General features: G+C 43.5%; 1 protein-coding gene across 2 annotated transcripts in view; it reads right to left on the reverse strand.

Annotated features, from left to right (window-relative positions):
* The window catches only part of LOC149858158 (vascular endothelial growth factor receptor kdr-like), a 172,807-nt gene that overhangs the window by 23,005 nt on the left and 127,201 nt on the right, over positions 1–22,601 (reverse strand). The window contains exons 15-25 of one of the 2 annotated variants that reach the window (XM_090060162.1): positions 21,658–21,783; positions 20,818–20,924; positions 19,307–19,442; positions 18,272–18,376; positions 16,286–16,399; positions 10,655–10,743; positions 9,645–9,810; positions 9,108–9,205; positions 7,932–8,054; positions 7,717–7,828; positions 87–186 (exon numbers count right to left, since the gene is read on the reverse strand). In XM_090060162.1, the coding sequence (XP_089916288.1) occupies positions 87–186; positions 7,717–7,828; positions 7,932–8,054; positions 9,108–9,205; positions 9,645–9,810; positions 10,655–10,743; positions 16,286–16,399; positions 18,272–18,376; positions 19,307–19,442; positions 20,818–20,924; positions 21,658–21,783 (1,276 nt within the window). Of the gene's footprint in view, positions 1–86; positions 187–7,716; positions 7,829–7,931; positions 8,055–9,107; positions 9,206–9,644; positions 9,811–10,654; positions 10,744–16,285; positions 16,403–18,271; positions 18,377–19,306; positions 19,443–20,817; positions 20,925–21,657; positions 21,784–22,601 lie in introns of both variants that reach the window. The other variant, XM_090060161.1, reaches the window with a different exon arrangement.

The following is a 22,601-nucleotide window of genomic DNA, read 5'->3' on the forward strand; positions in this document are numbered from 1 at the left end:
TCTACCTCCAGTTCAGCATTCTACTAGAAGTCCCTCTTATATGGGTTAAACCCTAGCAGTTGTCCCAGAAAGGTGGGATTGCTCACATTTCTGGGGTAGAATACTCTGGCGATCTCATCCGAGTTCCTTCTTTGAGGCGGCGGCAAAAATCCTCATCAATCTGCACCCCCGGGTATGGTGAGGCACCTGTTGGGATAGATGAAGAGAGGCTTTGTCTTCTCTGCTAAATCAGTGAAATCAAAATAATACCCAAGGTAATGGCCGATTATTCCAGTTCAGGTGGAAATGGGAAGCCGGATCCCAAAAGGTGCTGCAGCAATGGAAACTGTAGGCATGTTGCATCTCAGAATCAGGCCCTTTGCAGAAATGATACAGTGGACCAGATGAACAAAGGTAATGAAATGCCTAGTGGGAGTTTCAAAAGCCCTTAAGCAGGTTAGGTGCCCGACTCTCACGTTGACACTTTGTGTACCAAATGCATTTTTAGTGAAGGAACAAAAGCTACAGCAAGGCTCATGGGCCAGGCCCAAACTCTTATGTCATTAAGTTCTGATTGTTCAAAAGACGAAATAGACAAAATATCTGGAAGCCCAGGTGGGTCAGCCCCCCACACTTGCCTTATTCTTGTGAAGCAGTGCTTCCAGCAATGACTTCTCAACCAATACAACAATGGCATTTCAGCACACAAAAATTCATACTAATACAACAATCTGGACACGCTAATGGAAATGAGCAGCCCTGTTACAGCCCCGCCTTCTCCTTTAGAAATTAATTCTACTTTGGAGCATCAGGCACAACAAAGACACTCTTCTGCTTTGACTGAGAAATCCGATTACCTTTTGAACAGTACCTCCCTTCTCAGCCTTGCTTTCTTTTTTAACCATCAATTTAATGATGGTTACATCTGCTGATTAATGATTATCTGTCCCAGAGATGGAATGGAGAAAGCAGCATCAGGGCCAGCTCTCTACCCCACCCTATTACTCTCTCTTGTTTAATGTACCCCAAATGTATCCTCAAGGGACCACATCTAAGAGAGCTCTGTCAAAAGGCTCATTCAATCCTAAGCTTGCATCCAGGGGTGAATTAGTGCCAATTCCGATTGTTTTTTAGTCACTCTAGGAACTAGACTGGCACCATCATCTCAATTTGCATAGTAGCTTGCCCAGCAGTCATCAAATGGAAAGAGTAAGCCTCATTTCACCTAGTTCCATATAATAAATAGCCATCTTCAGTGCTATTCCATTACACACAAATGTGGACAGGAAAGACTCAGGGAATTTTATATACTTAGATATACAGTCAGATTGGAGATCTCTAGCCATGTTGTGCAGCATTTGCCACTTTTATTACAGCACAAGACTGGAGGAATAGAGAGTTTATACAAAGGTTTTGAGGCCTTTAAAAGAGAAGAGGACTGAAAATAAGTGGGTTTTACTCCTACTGAAGTCAATTTGTGCCTGCTTATTTTCAAGTGGGTCTGTGGCTCTAAGAAGATTCCTCTTTCATTATTACAGATCCTGCCCAGATGGGTGAAACTAAGGGTATTTTCACACTACAGTCAAAGACATCACTATTGCCTATATAGATGAACCAGGCTATCTTTAAACCAGCAGTGTAGAAATCAGCAGCTTGGAGTTCAGGACAGGCAAACTGCTTCAGCATTTACCCAGATTCTTCGATTTTGTAGACTGCACTAACCTCCATACTGCCATGCTATTGATACCAAAGCTAGCTAGTTTAAAGCTTGCTCAAGTCTGTCTATACAACCTACAGGGAAAGATCTTTGTGGGTCATATCTTTTATTGTACCAACTGCATGGTGGGATAGAGTTAGACAAGCTGTCAAATACAAGGCATCTGATGAAGAATGTCTTTCATTTGAATGCTTTTCTATCTCAACCATGAAGTTGGTCCCATAAAAGATGTCACCAACAAAGATCCTTGCTTCCCACACAATCCTTGGACCATCACAGCTACAACCTCACTCCAATTCTACCAATACACAAGCTACAATCACCCCCCTGACTTTGTGTAGATAATATAGTCTAAGTATTGGAGCAAAGGCAAAGGAACTGCTTGTCTGCACTGCAACAGTTATCTGGAGTTAGAACACCAGGTCTTCCCAAGCTAGCTTGACAGCTATATAGTTTTTACAGGCGTTAATGAATACTGAAGCAATGCTTGAGCTGCCCAGAGCTATATGGTAAACCTCACAGACTGCTTAGCATCTGATGAGTTGTTGTAACTTGAGCCACTGCATACCCACTACATTCCTAGCTTCCAAGTCAGCAGCCCTCAGGCTTTAGCCCACCCACTCTGGCCAGCTGGCCAGGCATGATTTGACTCAAACCGGAGGTCTGTGTGGATGGGAACTGAGTGAGGAGCAGAACTTGTGTTGTACCTTATAACAAGGCAGTGAAGACAAACTCATAGGGGATCAGAAGCTAAGAGCCTTTCAGGATATCGGTTTCTACAACCCAGGCCTCTTCAGGGGCCTCTCTGGTATTCCTCCAGTTGGAGCAAGGGAGAAAAGCATAAGTGAGTGAGAGCTTGTGTTTATCTTTTTACTGCAAAAAATGACATAAATTCCTGCTCCTCTGGCACCTCTGGGTTCCCCCTGCTCCAGCAAAGACTATAATACACAGCTCTTTCCTTTCATAATTTGGCATCCCTGAGGCTGGATGATGAGTTTGGAAGAACATCTAATCTAGTCTTAACAAAGGGGATTTAATGGAATCCAAATAGGGGTCCAACTCTTGAGGAATCTGTATATAGTTTATTTACTTTCTATAACATTTCTGTCTGATTTCCTGCTCTCTGGCTCAGGATTGCCACTATGTGCTCTGCACTTAGGGGCAAAACAGGCCTTGCAGAAACAGTCGTATGAAAGAAATGAAGAGGGCACCAAGCACTGGGAGTTCCTCAAATCATTGAGTTGCATGGGTTTTGCCACTTGATTCCCCCAAATCTTAGTTTGGGATGTAGGAATCCTAACTGTTTGATAAAGGGGTATATCAGTTCAGCAAATAGGCTCAGAAGGCAGTCAGAGGCTCAGATCCATGTAGTCTTTACAGGCTTTCATGAACAGACTCAGTCAGTTCATAAAGTCCTTTTGAAATACTCCTGGTTTTCCCCAAGGGTGACCTGGTGAACAATTGTGAGCCCTTAATGTATGCCCCTGATGTAGTGGGAAGCTGCTACCAAGTCCCCTCTCAGCCTTCTCTTTTTTAGGCTGAAGAGACCCAAGCCTTTCCTTGTATGGCTTGCCTTGCAAGTCTCTCATCATATAAGTGGCTCTTCTCAGGACCCTCTCAAGTTTTTCCACATCCTTGTTGAAGTGTGGTGCCCAGAACTGGATGCAGTACTCCAGCTGTGCCCTCACCAGCATGGAGTACAGTGGGAGTATCACTTATTTAGTTGTGTATGAGATGCAATGGTTAATGCATGTCAGCGTGTTGTTTGACCAGCTGGCCACAGCATCGCACTGCCGGCTCATGTTCATGCGATGGTCGATCACTACCCCAGGTCCCTTTTGGCTGTGATGCAAGTCAAATTGTTGCCACCAAGCCTGTAGGTATGTGGGGGATTGTTTGCCCCCAGATAGAGCACCTTACACTTCTGAGTGTTGGAGTTCATATGGTTCTGGTCCGCCCAACTCTCCAGCCTGTCCAGGTCTGCTTTTATCTGCAGCCTATCTTCTGGCATGGCCATGCTCCCACATAACTTGGTGTTGTCTGCAAACCTGGTCAGTGAACTTTTCACCCCTACATCCAAATCATTGATAAAGATGTTGAAAAGCACTGGACCAAGCACACACCCCAGGGGGACACCACTGGCCACTTCTTGCCAGGATGACACAGATCCATTCATGAGAACTCTCTGGGTCCTACCCTGCAGCCAGTTTTCCACCCACTGAACTGTTCAGCAGTTAAGCCCATAATCTTCCAATTTTTCCACAAGGATATTGCGTGATACTAGATCAAAAGCCTTTTGGAAGTCTAGGTATATAGTGTTGACCTCCTCCTACACTTTGACTTTTGGGGAAGGGGGTCTGCAAAAAAAATTGTGCTGCCCTTCACAATGTCTTAATAAAATCAGAGACTCCCCAGGTTATGATTTTCAAATCTTACAGGGGGGCTCTTGTTTTTTATGGGCAGGCTGAGCCCCTCTCAAGCTCCCCTGTAATTTGCACTGTGGGCAGAACTGATTGGATCCATTGATTCCCCAGTGATTGCATCCAGCCTCCTATATCTATTAAGTTGCCAGCAGAGGTGGGTAGAAGCTCACGACTTGGGACAGTTAGTGCTTACCTGGCCAGTAGCTGGCAGTAGTTAATGCAGATTGCCTAACATTTCCAGTTCTTTGCCAAATGATTTCTGTGTCACAAGCAGAGGACTGTGAAGCCAATAGATCTCCATGTGGAGAAGCTGAAGGGTTACTCTGGCTGCTCTACACTGCACATTCTCTCCATACTTAGATCTCCCTTGCTGAATTGTGCTGGTTGCTCGTGTTCCTGCCTTCCACAGCTGAGTTTGATATTAAAAACTAGGCTTCAGTTAAGTAGGCTTCAGTTAAGTACTAGAGCTATAGCCTGGAAAATGATGGCTGGAGACACTTAACTCAGAGTATCTTAGATTATTTGGCAGCATTTTCTAGTGATGATTGACATACGTTGATGTGAAGAGCATGGTATGTGGCAGATAGTTGGGTTGGAAATTTGAGCTTGCTCCACTTGCTTATAGTATGTACCTAAGACATCAGCATTTGAGAGGCTGCTATCCTTGAGACCCTGCTACAATACACCGGTGAGAAGGAGAGTAGAGGGAAGGTGGAGAGATATGATTCTTGACTGCAAACCTTTTGGCACTCAGTGTTAAAGCCCCCTCTTCACCACTGTAGATCATCTGAACCGTGGCACCTGCATAATGAATTTTGGATTTTTGCTCTTCAGACAGACTGAGAGAAAAGTGGGTTCAAATGTATAAGAAAGGTCAATACATGACATTTTCTTTAGAGGAATTCTCCTGCAAAATGCTCAAAGATGTGGCATGTGCTGGATATTAAATAACGCTTTTTGATCTCACTTTTATTCTACTGGGATAATACGATGCTGATATTGCACTACCAGGCACTGGTTGTTTACATAATTACCTTTGATTGCCTTTTGAAACACTGCAAACTTAAATTCCAGGAGAGACTGACATTCTGTAATGTGCCATGTAATTGATTTCAAAATGCATTTAAAATTGCTGGCTTTCTGTCCCACCAAGCGTGTTGACCCCATTTACATAATTAGTAGCAAAGCCCAATGCAGAACCAACCACAAAATCAAGATTAGCAGTCCCTACTGTCCAGGTTTCCCTGTTCATCAGCAGCATTGGTCCAGTCTGCCAAAAGCTTTCAGAGGAAGCTTGTAGTGCTCCCTTTCCAGATTCAACTTTTGGCCCTGACAGGACCCATGTCCAAACCAAACTGTGCATTTTTCTAGTCAATCTCTCTTCCTTTTTTAAAGGTACTGCATCTTTGGGACCCAGAAAAAGCAGTGATTGTGGAACAGAGCCAAAACATACCCTGTAGCAAAGACAAATAACTTTCCGTACTCCGACTCTCAATGATCTGTAAAACTTTTATATAAGAAGTTCAATCAGTGACACAAATCCTTAATTAAATATTTATCATGTGAACTGCAGATACGAGTGGTGCCAAACCACAGACATGCCTGGATGATCCTTATGAAAAACCCTCTTAGGGAAAATGACTGGTTTTTGAATCAGTGCCATGGATTGAAAAAAGTGGTTTGTGATCTACATCATAACAAGGGCAGAGGAAACTCTCTGCATGGTGAACCTTGCAGTAATTTAGTGGATTCCTCTGAGCTCAGAAAAGACGGTCTCTTTTCCCAATTAAGAAGTTTCATTAATAAAAGGGGGCATTCAAAACAAAACAAAAAATCAGAAAGTAACTTAGAATGATTTTAAAAAAAGATCCAGAGCAATAAAACAAAATAACTAAAATATATACCCACTGAATTTCATCTTAATCTTTTAACTTTTATTTGGCATCTTCAGTATTAAAAGGCCAAGTGCTCAGAATTTCATGCTGGTTAAGCACCACTCAGCCTTTGGGGAATGGCTAGTTATTTTCCCACACAGCAACACTTTTGGTTCCTGAAGCATTTGTTGTTATCCACACATGTTCAGTTCACTGGTTCCTTGCAGACGCTTCCACAGAGGGACTGTCCCATTAAGTACCTCTCTGCATGCCAATATACTTCCCTTAATGATATGCTGGCATGGGGCCACTGCTGAAGCTTTTCGAGCTAGAAGTTCTGAATTCTAGTTTTTGTCTTGCTCCACATTGCCAGAGTGTCTGAACCCAAGGGCATCCCCCACTACTGTGAAGCCTTTTGGCAGCCATGTACGTGTTACACTAGAATCCCATCAGTGTAAATAGATACTTGGATCTAAGGCCAGAGAAATAGCAAAACTGGAGAAAGCTGTGATTCCCTGTCCTGTGTTGTACCATAAGGTCTCTCTTTGGTGTAGCTGGGATAAACTGGAGATGAACCCAAACCAAAGGCTTTTGAGTAGCCAAGCAACCCTGAGATCTGAAGCAATTCAAATCAGGTTCTGATCTCTCTTCCCCCACCCTATAATTTCCATAATTAGCTTAACCATAGACTTTGGCAAATCCTGCAGTCTGCACCATTCTGGGCTGGACACCTTAGTCACATAATTGACTCCGTAAACCAGAAGCATTTGGAGGATCACATAGGGCTGTTCAGAACCCAGAAGCATAAATGCATGGGCTAGTTGTTTGCCCTTAAAATGTTTATGAGGAAGCCACTCACTACAATCCCTATACTTTTTGAGGAAAAAGAATATGCCACTCTGTAGGAGGGTGGAGGGGAGAGTTGATTGAACAGCAGGATTCCACTGCCTAAAAGTGAGATTGCTTGTTTGAGTTCAGAGGCTTTATCTGTTGGATTAAGAAAGGATCATCCATTGGATTATCAAAATGGATTAAGCTTTCAAAGAAGTCTTGTGCCCTCTAAATACAGGATGAAGCAACTCAAGCACTAATGTCCTTATTCAACACAAGCTGTGGCCTGAAAACAGTGCAGCCATAGGAGGATGCAACCTATGCATTGCTGCCAGAATGACTTGCACATAGAACAAACACTGGTTCTCCCGTCAGCACTATAATGCCTGCATCCAACATGTGGCATCATGGCCTTTTTTTTTCTTACAAGCATTGCATGGAAAGGCATAATCAAGCCAAAGGTAAAAGCCAGCCATTACAATTGTTAACTCATGCCCACAGACTCCTTTGTGGTTTATGGACTTCCACTAGGAATATCAGACCACTGTGTCAACAGTGGTATAATTCTCTGCAACCTATAAGTGGTGTGGTTTCTGATTTGAAGGCAGACTTCTTGTGGAAAAATAGGGTTTGAAAGGGAACCTTCAACCATTTTAAAAACATTTTAGTTCAGGGCAGTAGTGGTTTATATTTGCTGCCTGCTCTTCTGGTTTCAATTATTACAAATTTCAAATCCAAGATCTTTTTTTTTTTTAACATTCATTATAGGTCAAATTTTGCCAATCAGAGCCACTGTTGGCTGAAATCAGAGTGTGCCTCAGTGCCCTTTGCTTTTCTGTTAAAACTCTGTGCAACAACTGTTCCATATATATGAAAAAAGTTGTAATCTTACCTAGTGAGAATATTTCCCACAGTAACACTCCAAAAGACCATACATCACTCTGGGTTGTATAAATCTTATCAAAAATAGCTTCTGGAGCCATCCATTTAAGAGGAAGTCTTGCCTAGGAATGAAAAAGACACATAGCCAGAATCATTATTATTAATTTGCCCAGTCCTTTCGGGGAGTGGAGTTCTAGCTTGACCCTGCCAGGCCCCTTCACTTACATCTCCTTTCCGGACGTAGTCAGGATCTTTGTAAATGTCCCGTGCTAGGCCAAAGTCACAGATCTTAACTACATTGTTTTCAGACAAAAGGATGTTCCTTGCTGCCAAGTCCCGATGAATGCACTATGAAGAAATGAGAACAAGTGAGATCACAGGGTTTGCTTGGACAACAGGCTGTTACTGACAAGAAAAGCATTGGGCCTCTTTGAAAACTGAAAGAAAAATGACCAGGCTGGAGAGGGAAGATGTGTGTGGGAATCTACCATAAACATACTGGTTTGTGATACAGAGGAAAATAACTCATCAGAGGGGAAAAAACTGAGAATGACTGTTATTTCTCATACTCCTACTCAAACAGCTAGGATCTGAATAGAATTGTAGCTCCCCAGTTAATTGTTAAATCTTATGGGCCAAAAGCCAATGCAGCTACATTTGCAAATACAATTACCACGTGCGTACGTGAAGTTGGACAACTGCACATAGGCAAAGCTGTGCACAGAATTCAATGTCTGAGTGCGGTGTTTTAGTAACCACGTGCATACATACAAGCCAACAAGTCTGTAGATAGGTTTGCACCTGCATCCTATTTTACCATCTTTAAAAATGTTTCGTACAGACTATGGACATAAACACAGTGACACGACAATAAGGAATTCATTTGGCTGTCATTCACCAACAATTAAATACTGGCAAGTTAAACTTACACACTTATAAACATATACACTCCCATTAAACTTTCAGAAATCCTTTTCTTCATGCAGAAGCTCTCTCTCTCTCTTTCTTTTTCTCTCTTTTCCCTGCCCCCATGTCCCTCCACTCTGTCTTCCTCTCTCTCCCCAGGACAGGTTTCTTCATCTCAAATGTGGATGATGCCTTTTTTTTTTCCCCTTGTCTTCCAGCTAAGGCCTCAGGTCACGAATGCTGTCTATCCAACCATGCACCAGATGGGAACTCTCTTTGTAGTCCTATCAATATTACTAATTTATTCAGTTCAGCCAGAAAAGTTGGTGGCGGTACAATAATGCAAGATAAGAGAAAGTGAGAGGAGAAATCAGGCTTAATAGTATGTTCCAATTCCTTCATCTCCATACTATATGAAAGAAACTTAGTCCTAATGTCTTAATGAATGAACCACAAAGGCATAAAGAAGAAGGATGGAGCAGAAGGAAAGCTTACTTTTCTGGAGGCCAGGAATTCCATGCCTTTTGCCACTTGGAAACTATAGCAAATCAGATCCTCCAAGGTCAGAGGTCGCTTGTACAGATCCTCGGTATCTAGAAGAAACCACGGAAATGTCAAAACCTAGAGGATGCAGGTCATTTACTTTGGAAAGCTCTTGTGTAAACCATATCTCCCAGTTCTGGAGAGCCTATAAAAGTGACATTTGGGGAGAAAAGTATGGGCGCCCTTTTTAACTCAGCTGTGTGAAGATTACTTTCTGGGAGGACACCTTGGCCACAAAAACATTCTGCCAAAATATTGCTAATATCCCTCCTACATGGAAGAAGCAGATGGTCTGAATGCATGCTACTGCAGTTCTACTCTACTGAGCCTGGGGTAGGGGTACACGTAAAAAAAGGAATCAGCCCTGACTTATGGGATCCGCCCACAACTAAAGCAAGGGTTCTCTCTAAAACAGGTGTGCCTTGCAGAAACAGTCAGAAACAACAGAAATCTGTAAGAAAGGACATGGGAGTAGTGAGTTTCAATTACCCTCTTCATCCTCCTCAGAGTCACTGTAACTCTTGTCTTCAATGAACCCTGAGCTAGCAGAGCTTCCTGTGCTGGCTACACTCTCAAGGCGTCTCTTGATCAGCTCTGTTAAATCACTGTTGGACTCATCCAGACTCTTCTCTCCTTGGTCCGAGTTTTCCTGGGACTAAAAATTTCAAAAAGAGAATAAGAAATGATCTTTGGGTGCCATGAGGACTCACAGGTATTTAATGGAATGACATGCTGGAATTTGGAAAAGGACCTTGCGATGGGATCATTATAACAAGGATTTTGCAAGAGCACTGAAGTGCAGCCACATCTAGGAAAGGAAGGTACAACCAGTCACTGGAGCCAATGAAAAATAAGAGTGAGAGAGGAATCTCAGGGGAAGGTAATGAGGAAAATCCCCTCCTCTCACAAAGGCACCACCTGTGTTTTATTGTACATGCAGAGCAGATGAAACAACACTTGTTAGAGTTGTCTCGAAACCCACATGCTGAGACTTGTGTGGTACCTGGGAAGGATCCAGATTCCTGGTAGGATCTAAATCAGTGGTCTATAAGTTTTAGAAACTTTGGGCTCCCAAAGGTGTTATCTGCTGTGCGTTGACCTTTGGTAGAGATGGCTGGCTTTGTATCTCCTTTCACAGTGGTTTTGACCAGTTGTTCACTGTTCTTCTTTCTTCCTTTCTGCCTGCTGGTGGCAAGGTAGCACCCTAATGTGTCCCATTTCAGCTCTTGAAGTTTATATGAGCATTTGTAATAGATTACACAGTAGAGGTTGGAGGTAAGTGAAAGGAAGGAACTAGAATGGGATCCTTCAGAGAAAAAGGTCCATTCTCCCCCTTCCACCCTGGACAGATTGGAATTGGATCAAAGAAGAAGTTGGGATCTCAGATAAAACTTAGACCCCTTGTAGCAAGTAGAGAATAAAACCTAATTCTAAGTAGCTGCTGTCATATGATCACAAATTAGCTATCTCATAACTTCATGAAAATCTAGTTGCTTTACCTTGTATGCAATGAAATCCCCACGTTTGCCTCTTAAGTAATTGGACAGATTTCCATACTTGCAATATTCAACTATAACCATCAAAGGACCTGCAAAGAGAATGAAACCAAAGGAGTCTTCAGAAATGTAAAAGTGCAACACTGTACAGTGCAGCATTCCTGCTGCAGAAAGGCTTTAGAGCCGGGCAAAGTGCTTAACATCATTTCCCTGATACAGAAGATGAAAGTGGGTAATAGAGAGGTGATGCACACACAACAAATCTGTAGCAGAGGTAGGAAGTTGGCAATTGAACCTAGGAGTCTTGGGTCCTAAGCTTCCTCAGTTATTAGGAATCGATTCCTTTTTTCCAAAAAAAGGAAAGTCCAAGATGACAGAAGAGTCCATCCCCCATACTAGTCATCCTTTTATATCTGCATGGACACATTTTAGAGAGCAACCCCCTAGCTTCTCCAGTCTGTCTGTGAGTCTGTTTGTGTAATCCAGGGCTTCATCCCAGCGGAGGTAACAAACAGTCAGCTCTGTCTATGATACCAGCTGGATCCCAAAGTCTTCAAAAACATTTAGTCTAAGAGTATTGAAATCACAGAGGGACATGTCAGTTCCGTCCTTTCTTGTTCCTCTGTAGCATTTTGTTCCATTCCACAGAGATGCTTTTTCATAACCACAGGTGATTTTTTTTAGACGTATTTGGAAACGTTTTTGGATCTCAAGGTGCAGCGTGACAAAACTGCACTCTGAGCCATTAGCCTGCACTGTACCATCACCAGGTTTTAAAAAGCAGCATATAAAATGTCTCAGATGTAGAAGAAGGTGAAGTCATAGGACTAGAATGCATGTAAACACCTATTATTACCCATCCAAAGTGGTCAGCCTTTTATGTCTATAAACCCTGTCCTGTCTGGAAACTTCAAATTCAGACTCGTGAGCTCCAACTTCAAAGGAAAAATGCCAAGAGCTGAACCAGGCCATTCAACAAAGGGAAATCCTAAGCAACAAACTCTTATCTACATGTCAGAAACAAACACCCAGGCTTGTGCTGTCGTCTGCCCATTTGACTCAGTCTGACATAAATAATTTTGTAAACACAGGGCTGGAAGTGGGAGAAGTAAAGGAGGGAAGAGAGTTTGTATTTGCTTGCTGTGTCCTGGCTCAAAATAACAAAGTGGGTGGAAATGAGCACTTGGAAGTGGCCATCACAGGCAAAAGGGAAGAAGAGTCTTATTTACTGACCTATAATAACACCGTGTATTTCTGTAACCCCAGTTCATTCTAAGGATCTTGAAGTCCGACTATGGATATAGCATGTGCAACAGGTCTGCTCAGTACCTGCAGTGTCCATTGACTACAGTTGTGGTCAGAGATGCTCAGTACCTCTGAAACAAGCTCATGGTTCAACAGTACTCAGTATAGAGCTCCCTGAGGTGAAGGTGACAACTGATCCGCTGTGGCTCCCAATACCCCTGCCTCAGCCTATCTAAAGGAGGTGCTGGGCTGTCACCCTGTGTAGGGGCTGAAACGGGGACCAGCATGCAGCAGCAAGCCACTTAGAGCTAGGCAAGCTGCTAGGGAGCCTGCAGGATGGGAGGCTAGAGAGATAGTGAGTTCCCCTCTGATCCTGTTACTAGTTCCCATTATTTGCATGCATATCATCATGCTGTATCTACTACCAATCCTCCACATCACTAAGTTACTTCCTGAAACTTGTGCTGGCTTCTGACAGTGCGAAGAAGAGATCAAATGGAACATTTTCTGAAGAAACTGAAGTCAAATGTGTCTAGTGGATTCTCCAAGGAAATGCAGATTCCAGCACTACTTTAAAGTACCCCTAAGTGCTTTATTCACGCTTCTGAAATGTTTCCTAGACCCAATCTCTTCATATTTTATTTCCTTATTTTAAAGCACAGGATAGTATGCATTAGTGCTGCCTAACATCAGACACAGTGACAGGGTGTTCCAAAGCAAAGTTACAAGAAGCAGATATTGTTAAAATAATGTATGTGCATGCTTAATATCAGTCATTAGCCAACATAATATTATGGGCTGCATAAAACTTAACAAGGAGCTGTGCTAAGAAATGACATTTTAATGGTAAGTCTTATTCCAACGTCTAGTTTGTGAGCTCTGCGCTTCCCTACTTCAGTCTCCTGTAGTGTTGTTCAAAAGCAAACAAATCAGAGCCTAGCTGGAGACTACTTAGCTAATGTTCTGCAATGCCTTTTGGGAAACCTGGGTTCCACAACATATTTCCCACTACTGGCTTTAACAGTGACTCCTTTGGGTACCTAGTCAGGAAGAACTCAAAAGTCCTCTTCTCCCAGAAGGATGTTCAGGGCAGTGTAAGATGGGGAAGGAGACTGGAAGGCTCCAGCAGTGATTCTTAACCAGGGCACTGCAGCACCCTAGAGTGCTTTAAAGTGGCTGTAGGGTACCATGCAATATTAGCACTGCCAAGTATGCAAACACCTGCACATGATTCAGAAGATAAACCCAGAGATTTCAAATAGGAATCCCTTGTGTCAGGAGACCTGCTGTGGTCTTTCTGAGTTCTTTGCAACAAAAGAATTGCTCAACTATTTTCCCCAGTTAAAAAAACAAATGAAATTAGTTTTTGAAATGGGGTGCCACTAAATTCATAGAAGTTGTGGACAGTACCTTGAGTCTGAAAAGGTTGAGAACCACTGCCATAGAGAAGTGTACATTCAAGCAATGGGCACTCACAAAAGGCAAAGTTGAGCACATATATTCAGACAGACTTTGCTACATGATTAGGCCTTCATGTGCAAATGTTCTGGCCATATTTTTGCCCTGGTTAAGGGATAGTGATCTTAAAGTAGCTCTGGACTGTTCTGGGCATCCACATGCAGGTCACCACTCTGATGTACTATGCAGTACTATTTCCCAGTTCTCTCAGTCAGAGCCGTCCCTAGAGGTGTGTGGGGCCTGGGGCATATTGGCCTGTGCGGGGCCAGGGGGTGGGGGCGGCACCTGCCTGCAGAAACTGGTGGTGGTGGCAGGGGAGTGGGGGTGGTGACCGCTTGCAGAAGCTGCCAGCAGTGCCTATATGGCACTGTCTGCAGGGCCCCCCAAAGAGCGGGGCCCGGGACTGTCTCCCTGATTTGCCCCCCACCAGGGATGGCCCTGCTCTTAGTGCTATCTGGTAGGAGGTGATACCTTCCTTCCCCAGTTACAGGGCAGTATCCTCCTTGCTCATTCCTCTGAGCCCTAGAACAACATTTTCCAACCCATGGACTGCAACCCGGAAGTGGGTCACAAGAATATATGAAAGGGTTGTGAACAAGCTTTAAGAATGGATCAATAGATGTGATATCTTTTATCAGACCAACTAATAAAAGGTATCACATCTACCCAAAGAACCTTGCTTGCCTATGCCCTCAGACCAACATGGCTACAACCAACAATCCGGCAAGATCAACAAACTTTAAAAAAGGACTCTCCTTTAAAGGAGAAAAACTTGGGAAACCGTGGGTTTTCCCATGCAGGCTGGCAGAGTTCCAGTCTGCAAGGGGCTCCTTGGGGCTGTTCAGGGCCTCTCCCCCCACCCTATATACCCACCCTCTGCCCCACACACTGGGAGGCTCGGGCCCGGGGATGATGGGTTCTGGGTCGGGACTGGCCATCAATGTTTACAAATGGGTCCTGGTACAAAAAAGGTTAAGCACCACTGCCCTAGAAAGCCATACAAATGTGGCTGCCCAGCAGATCAGACTAGTAGCTGTTGCACAGCTTCCAGTCTCGCCTCAGCATTCTGCAGATTCCACATGTGTACCTCTCCCCTGGGAGTTGTGAATGTCTAATTTGGGGGAGAATTTATATCCTGTCATTCTGACAAATTTGCCTTAATAAAATTTCTTTCTTCTTTTACTTGGCAACTACATGTTCCTTGAGAAAATGATAGCTTTAATGTCTCAGGGAATGACAAATGTCTGCACCATCTCTCTCTCTCCCCCCTCCCCCCTTAATATTTATCCTGGTTTCTTTGCCCTCAGCCCTCCTCCATCCTCCCTCCTAGACTGTTGTTAAGATTCAACATAAAGACAGCAGATAAACAGATTATTCCATTATGGTTTTAACTGCAGGGCAAGGGAGACAAGGATGTTTTAAATGGGATGATGAGACGAGGAACAAGGTTTCTGTGACAGGGAACATCACTTGAGTGCCAGGATTTTGCAGTCCTTGGTTCAAATCCCTGCTCTGCCACAGACTGTGTGTATACGGCCCTAGAGCAGCGGTCTCCAAAGTGGGGTGTGCAAGACGATGCACTGGGGTGACGGAAGAAATATTAGAGCTTCTATTTGTATTTATTTTTTACCTTAAAAAAAAGAAATTAAGCTTTACCAATATTTAATATACGGATTGACACTGACGCCCTCACTCGGTCTGTATGTCAGATGGTCACGTGTCACGTACGGTACGCGCGGTATCCCGAGGGAAGAGTGGGAGTTCCACAATGCGGAGGGGTTGACAGTGGCGCCCTCACTCGTTCATTCGCTTTCAGCGTATTGCGACATACATTGGGGGTGCGTGCTCAAAAATTTTTTACTGATAGGTGTGTGCAATCAAAAAAGTTTGGAGACCACTGCCCTAGAGAGCTCACTTTGGCCCAGATACTCAAAATGCCTGAGGTATTGTCCCCCCTTGGTTTTCCATTGCCTAACTCATAGATGCCCTGGCACCCAGTTGAATTTTCAGACGCAAATGAGGGCCCAGCCTCCCTACAAAATGCACAGGCAGATTCCAGATCCTAAGAGAGGTACTTTCAGGTGCTGTAGTACTGAAGCAGCTGACCCGTTGACAGGCCAGAGATAGGTGGTATTTTCCTCTGCTCTGGATCCATAGTGCTTTCCTGGCATTAGGCACCCAAGCCCAACCAGCCACTTGGGTAGCCCAGACCTAGTGGCTGATACTCTTTCTCCATCTCCTCCTTGTGCTGTTTTACACTCACCCTAAGCTTCCCTGTGGCACAGCTGGCTTTTGTGTAGCTGTTGCCCTATGCCTTTACCTTCTGGTGCAGGTACAAAGTGTTAGGCATGCTCTGAACACACCTGAGGCATCACAGGCCAGGAAGTCATTCCTCCACCTCATTAGACAGCCCTGTTTTGAGATACCTGGGACTCAGGCTTGAGGTAAATCTCTAGTAGATCATTACTAGTAGGCCAGTGCTTAGGTGACTGTGGGAACTAAGGTGCCTGGGCAACTCTGGAGCATAAAGAATCAGGTGGCAGCTTTGAAAATGTTCAGAGGGTGACCAAGTCCTATCCCTATGCTGATGGAAGCTGCATGGTGTTCTGTGTAATATATAGTGTGCTGGCTGATTTCTTTACAGTGTCGCCTTCTGCTGAAAGGAGAGCCAGAAATATCCCATGTGCGCAGTCATGACACCCCAAGGGGTGGTTCACCTCCACACAGCACAAACCCTAATACTGTTACAGGTATTGAGAGACCCTTGTGTTTGCTCCTGGGCCAGATGGGCATGTTTCTGGACCAGAACACCCTTTTCCTGATTCCTGCCAATGGTAGCAAGGTCAACATAGCTGCCAAATTCGCACAGCAGTTAAGAGCAAGCAGTGCATGTGAATTTGCCAAGTACTTTATGGGATGCCAGTTTCTTACCTCCTGCTTTGGTGCAGGCGCCCAGGAGGTTGACCACGTTGAGGTGGTGTCCTATGTGGATGAGGATCTTCAGTTCCGACATTAAAGCTTTGCACTCATTAGTAGTTGCACATTCTGCTTAAGATAAACAGGACAAGGCCATCTTTCCACAACAGGATATTTTTAAGACACAGAAAATCCTGTTTACACTTGAAAACCAAACCCACCCGGGTTCCTTGTGGTATCTCTGCCTTTCAGCCTTCTAAATGGATAAGAACTCATCCGTCTTGCTGTCTCTTGACCCGTATGAAACAGAGTAATGCTTTGCCCTTTAGAACTCTCTTCCTTTCTTTTTCGTGACTTACAAAGTATTAATGTCCTGCAGTAGAACTTCACTGGTTCATGTACATACAGGGGAACCTTTGTGAAGGACTGAATATTGCCAATATAACAAATGAACAGATATGCCCCAAATGCAAGGTTTAATGCATTAAAGCTGCATGAATATTCATGTAGCAGGTAATTTCTTGCGCTAAACTTTTGCTTCTTTTGGAAGAGTTGTAGAATTGTCCCCCAAACAGATGTCTGATCACTTTTGCAGTTTCAGGTCTTGTAAACTGCTCTGAGTCCCAGGTGCCTTCAGTTAACATAATTAATAACTTTATGGACTTCAGTAGATCTACCACTGATCTATAATGATACAAGTCCCATGCCTAATCATATCTAAATTGAACATTTTCTGAAAATCTTCACAATTATCTGTTGTGCTTAGATGCTGCCTTCTACTCAGAAGCCGACATTAATGTGCTTTATGGAAGTGAGTAAGATGGCAGAACCAATGCAACATAGTCTATGTAATCCAGGCCCTTTTATTCCTTGAATGAACTGTCCCACACCAGAGACTTCCATCTGCTTCCTCTGGGAGTAAGGTGGAATATTAGATGGAGGTACTACCAAGGCACTTATTGAACAGTGAGGAGGTGGGAAGGCAACCTGGGAGGCACAGGGTGGAGATAGGTGTGATTAAGTACTGTGGCTGCTGCAGGAGTTGGATGGAGGGAGTAGGGGAGCTCTGGATTGATCAGGAGCCTTTGGGAACTTTCTGGGGCATGGCATGGAAAAACTAGCAGCATAGGGAGGAGGGATATGCATAGGAGGAAGAGCAGGTCCAGAAGAGGTGCATAACGGTGGTGCTGGCAAGCAGAGAGTATTTGGCACTGGGGGAAGTGGCAGTGAGGGGCGTAGCAGAAGAGGCAGCGGGCAACAAAACCCAAGTGCTGTGCTCTCCAAGCACATCCTGGATTTTGGAGTGGCAGGGGTTAATGCCATCACCCAGCAACAATCCATAGCAGTGTGGGCCAGGGAGTGGAGACCCATCCAACAAAAATCACTAGTCTACTGCGGGGGAAGGGTGTGGAAAACATGCAAACAGTTGAAAAACCCAAACCCAAGCAACCAGCAAGGCATAGGAGAACTTTATTCATAAGCTGTCTGTAGAGGCTTTGTATGTAAATGCCATTTGGAAGCATCTTAGGCTTCAAGTTCCCCTTCTCCCCACTGGGCTGGTAAAAGCATTCCCTCATTTCAGTAATTGCCAGAGAGTTGTCCCTAATTCACTCCCTTGGCACAGCTCTTTTCAACTGCGTGAACCTTTCTGCATCTGGAAGGGCTAGGATCGAGGGTTTAGATCCAATTTCAGACCATCGTAATGCAATTACATTCTGTAATCTGTTTCCCTCCTAACCCCACAGACCTGGAGGCTGCTGTTTTTGTCCACTAGGAATACAAGGCTTAATCAGCAGCACAGTGTGGAGCCCACTTGTCATTTCCTACACGTTAACATCCACCGTACAGCAGCTAATTGCTCCCATATGGCAAGCTCACTCCCTTCTGAATGCAATGAATGAGGGAGAAGGGGAAGGGGGTTGCCTCAGAGCTGAGAACTGGAAACCTCATTGCCCATGTGGTCCCAGCAGAGTCTCATGAGAGTCTCAGAGAGAAATGTACCTTTAAGCATTTTAACGGCAACTGTTTTGCAGGTTGAAGATTTATCTATGCCAAAAGCGGACGCCTCCACCACCTTCCCAAAAGCACCGTGACCCAGTGTTTTACCTAGAGAAGCAAAGAGTCAAGAATGAGCCAGAGGGGACTTATGACAGTCTGCATCAGATAAGAGAGAAACATGCTTTCTCAGCTGTGCAAGAAATACAAGACACCGGAGCCTAGGCGCAGCACGGCCTGACAGTCCATAGAAGCCTGTATCACATACTTTCCATATATGTATATACAGAATATAGTTTATATACATATAATTTCAGTGAGGCAGTATGTGATAGGATAGATAAAACAGCATTAAACTGGAGTTCAAGTTGAATGCATATTAGCAACTGCAGTGTAAAAATATTACGTTTAATTATCTGAACACCAAGCCTTCCAAACTTGGAAAATTCACAGCTCCCTGCATACAAGCACCTTAGTTATCATTTCTTCCTGACCCACAATCCCTACAAGCCCACACCTAACCAGTGCAACATTCCTGCCTGACCCAGTCTCTACATGCCCCCTCCTCTTTATTCTGTAAATTCCCCTGTTCACCTCCCACGCTTTCCCTGTTGAGTAATTTTTTTTCAGTTGGTCCTTGTTACCTATTGAACAGTGTTTCTGGAGTGGAAAGTCATTTTTGCCCTTTTTTTTCATAATTGAAAGTTGGACAGTGTTCTTGTACAGGGAATTACATGGAGAACCGTCCTCTTTCAGACCTGCTTCCATTTCCATTGTTCTCTGTGCAAGTGATGTAAGATACTCAAATGGTGTCCCTGGAAGGTACTGGGAGCAGTCTTCCTTCACTTCTTTTGGGAGGTGGTAGCCATTTCAAAAGATGGCTTTTCTAAATACCCCTTCAGCATCCCTCCCAATGAGACCCACTGTCCAAAGATGAAAGTGTACTGGCACTAGAGCTAATGGACTATGCTACACCTCCACAGAAATTCTGGACCATAGGATATTTCTGTTCTTTATATGATTGATGACTATATCACTTACCCAGCCGCAACCTGTCTCTTGGGAACTCCCATTTACTGCTGTCATATGGGAGCCGGTCACATTGCTCGTCAAGAGGCATTTCCTCTGGATCCATTATAATGGACAGGTATCCTGTTTTAATATCTGTGGCGTCAGGCTGCAAATGGGGAAAAATGAGTCAAAGTATTTGCTGTGCAGCTCTAACTTGAGAGAGAAGTATGACATAGTAGAATGAACACAGGCCTGGGAACCAGCACCCCCTGCATTTTGATCCTGGCCCCAACACCCATTTCCATCTGTAGTGCTTGGACCTATAATTTTGATATCTTGCCTTAATTTGCACATATGAAGCATGGGGAAAAGAAAACTTACACATGTGTATCTTTTGGGGGTGTTGAGAGAATTGAATTAGTGAATGTTTGAAAGCACTTTGATGATGTAAAGCCCCTGCTATTATTATTCTCAACCTGCACTCCTTTAAGGAATTCAGCACTGCTTCTAGAAAATCCTTCAGATGAGAAATGCCCTTTAAGGGATGCTCATCAAGGCATCCTTTGTTTTATGAATTAGCAACGTGTTTGAATGGCTTTTAAATTCTGGAACAACTTGGAGCCTCAGTCTCTACACCCCTATACCTCATATTGCTATGTATTCTAACACACAATGAATGAAAACCTCATGACACTGTGCATAGAATTGTCATCTGGTGTCACCATCTGCCCTCTTTGAGCAAGTGTAAAAGATGGCATAAGATTCAGAGGGTCTGGCACCTCTGCTGTCCTGGTAACACACTGGGAACACATGAACCTTATGGGTTCACATTTATAAGAGGAGTAGGAATAGTCAGTCATTCGAGTTACAGGAGATTAACATTAGGACCGTGGTTTGGGCTGTGGCCAGGCTAGAGTCCTAGCCTCTCAGATCCTATTTATTGTTTGTATAAGAAAGAACAAATCTAAGTTTGATTTACTTTATCAAATATTCTTCAGGACTAGTTGAGGACTTACCCTACTCTTTGGAGCCTCATGAAGAGGCCAAGGAGTAACGAAGCATGAAAACAAGATGTACATTGTGGTTTGGGCCCTTCTCTAGAGCAAACAGATTCTAACATCTTTAAAGCAGCATTCCCTCCACTGCCTATGTTTTAGGGAAAACCTTATTAGAGGTAGGGTGAAACCAGAACTTCATTTTAGGGCCTTTAGATTGAAAGCCTGTCTCCAAACCTGCTTTAATGCTCTTGGGTTCAGTCTGAATCTAAAGGTGGAAGCAACCTGTTTTTCCTGATCTCCCTGGATGCTAAGCAAGAGGGTAAAATTATTATAAGTAGAACTAATCTCCTGAGATTACAAGTAATTAATTAACAGAAATCTTTGCCTGAAATTTTACAAGAACAGCTCATACAGTTTTTCACCATCTGTCCTCAGCCCTAGTCCCAGCTCGACCTCAGTTCTGAACTCTGAGGCTTGGCTTGAATTGGAGTTGAGCTCGGAGGCCAATTGTGTCCCATTTCCACAGTATGGAAGACCTCTTACTTTTCTAAGTTTCCGAATGAAAAGGGTCAGAAGCAGCCAAAAGAGAGTAGCTGCTAGACCAGTGCAGACCAAAATGATAACTTCAATATTGGATTTCTCTTCAGAACCTGGAAGTTAAACATAAGAACAAATTCTAAATTAATTGCATTGATAAAATAATTGCAATTCCACAAAGCATGCTTTATTTCACAAAAGAGGTAGACATTAAATCAATGAACTGTGCTGGTGTCTTTTTATTCACCAGCAGTAGGCAGTACTTAGTAGATCTCCATAGGTAACCATGGATCAAATATGGGGAACAATGTGTGAATAGGCTCATGGTTAAAAGGTATTATTTTATAGTATCAATGCCAAGTGCTCAAGGCATTAAGTGAGGGGTTCTAAACATGGAAATCATAAACTGAGGCCAGGAGGTTCCAGCCATCTTGCTCTTCTTAGTTGGCTGAACGGGAGATGGTCCCAGCTAGATCCTGGCTAAATAGGAGGGAAACTTAAGGAAATCTCAAAGGTTGAGAACCTATGCATTACACAACTCCTTGCATGAAGACCACACTGAGTCTTGGGTAGGGTTCCCATCAAGGTGTTCTAGACATGAAGCGCTAATGAGATGCTTCAGGCTCTTCATCATCATGGAACTATAAGCTTCCAGGACCAAAAAGAAGTTCAATTTAATTTTTAATTTTTACTTTTAACAAACCTGTTGTGCATGTGTGTGTGTGTGTTTATTATTTTAAAATGTACTCCCCCACACTTGAAACAATTCTTGCCTTGGGATAGTAGAAGGATGTCATTCAAACCATGCCCGTATCACCAAATTTGTGCATTTGCTTGCAGCCTCACCTTCTATTTTAATGAATGCCATTGTACTGTCACGGCCCATTTCATTAGAAACCCTGCACTCGTAGAGGCCTTCATCATCTTTTTTCACTCGCTCAATGATCAGGGTATTATTTTCCATGGAAATTCCTGCATTGGGGGATAGTTTCATTTCAGTACATAAGGTATTTGTAATACATAATTTCTAAATGGAAATCTGTTACAAATGACTTCCCAGGTCCCTGCAGACCTGGTACAGTACTGCTGGTAGCAGCCAGAAGACAATTTTGAACAGTGTACATATTACATGCGCCTTTGTTTATGCAGATATGATGCAAACACATTCCTTGTCATGTACTCTTAACATATTTGTCATGCAAATTTCATGGAGATCACTTAGCAGCCTCTGTATAACAAATATATTTATTCATTTATTTTAAATGTGGAGCCTGAGACTGCTCTCATGGGAGTCAGTGGGGAATATCTAATCAACAGCAGTGGGGGACAAGACTGGGCACTGTATGGGCTCTTTTTACACCTGCATAACTCACAGCAAGATTTGATCCCAACCCCAAACTTAACATGATACGAGGGAAAGGTCATTAAAATGTATTCATCACAGCTCTGTGGTTAGACAAAAAGGCTTTGAAGATGACATTGGAAAGGGCACAGCAAGAAGGGATTTTTTTTTAAGTGATCTGAGGTGCTACAACCACTGTGTTAAATTGGATGCAGCAAAGGAAGCCTGAGGAAAAATATAAGAGAAAGAGCAAAGTTTATGAACTGTGGAACAGCCTCCAAAAAGAAACAATGGAAGCCACATCATCTTGGGTAATTAAAATGGGGTGTCTGGGCAAAGCCCTGAACTACTAACTGTCTAAAACCATCCGGCACTCATAGGGAGGAGAGATTACCTAGTTGAGACCTACCAGCCACTTCTAGTTTTCATTCCTCTGACTCTGTAAATG

Source organism: Crocodylus siamensis, chromosome 8 (genome assembly GCF_052110815.1).
Source record: "Crocodylus siamensis isolate JL-2025a chromosome 8, ASM5211081v1, whole genome shotgun sequence".
In the NCBI taxonomy this organism is placed as follows: Eukaryota; Metazoa; Chordata; order Crocodylia; family Crocodylidae; genus Crocodylus; species Crocodylus siamensis.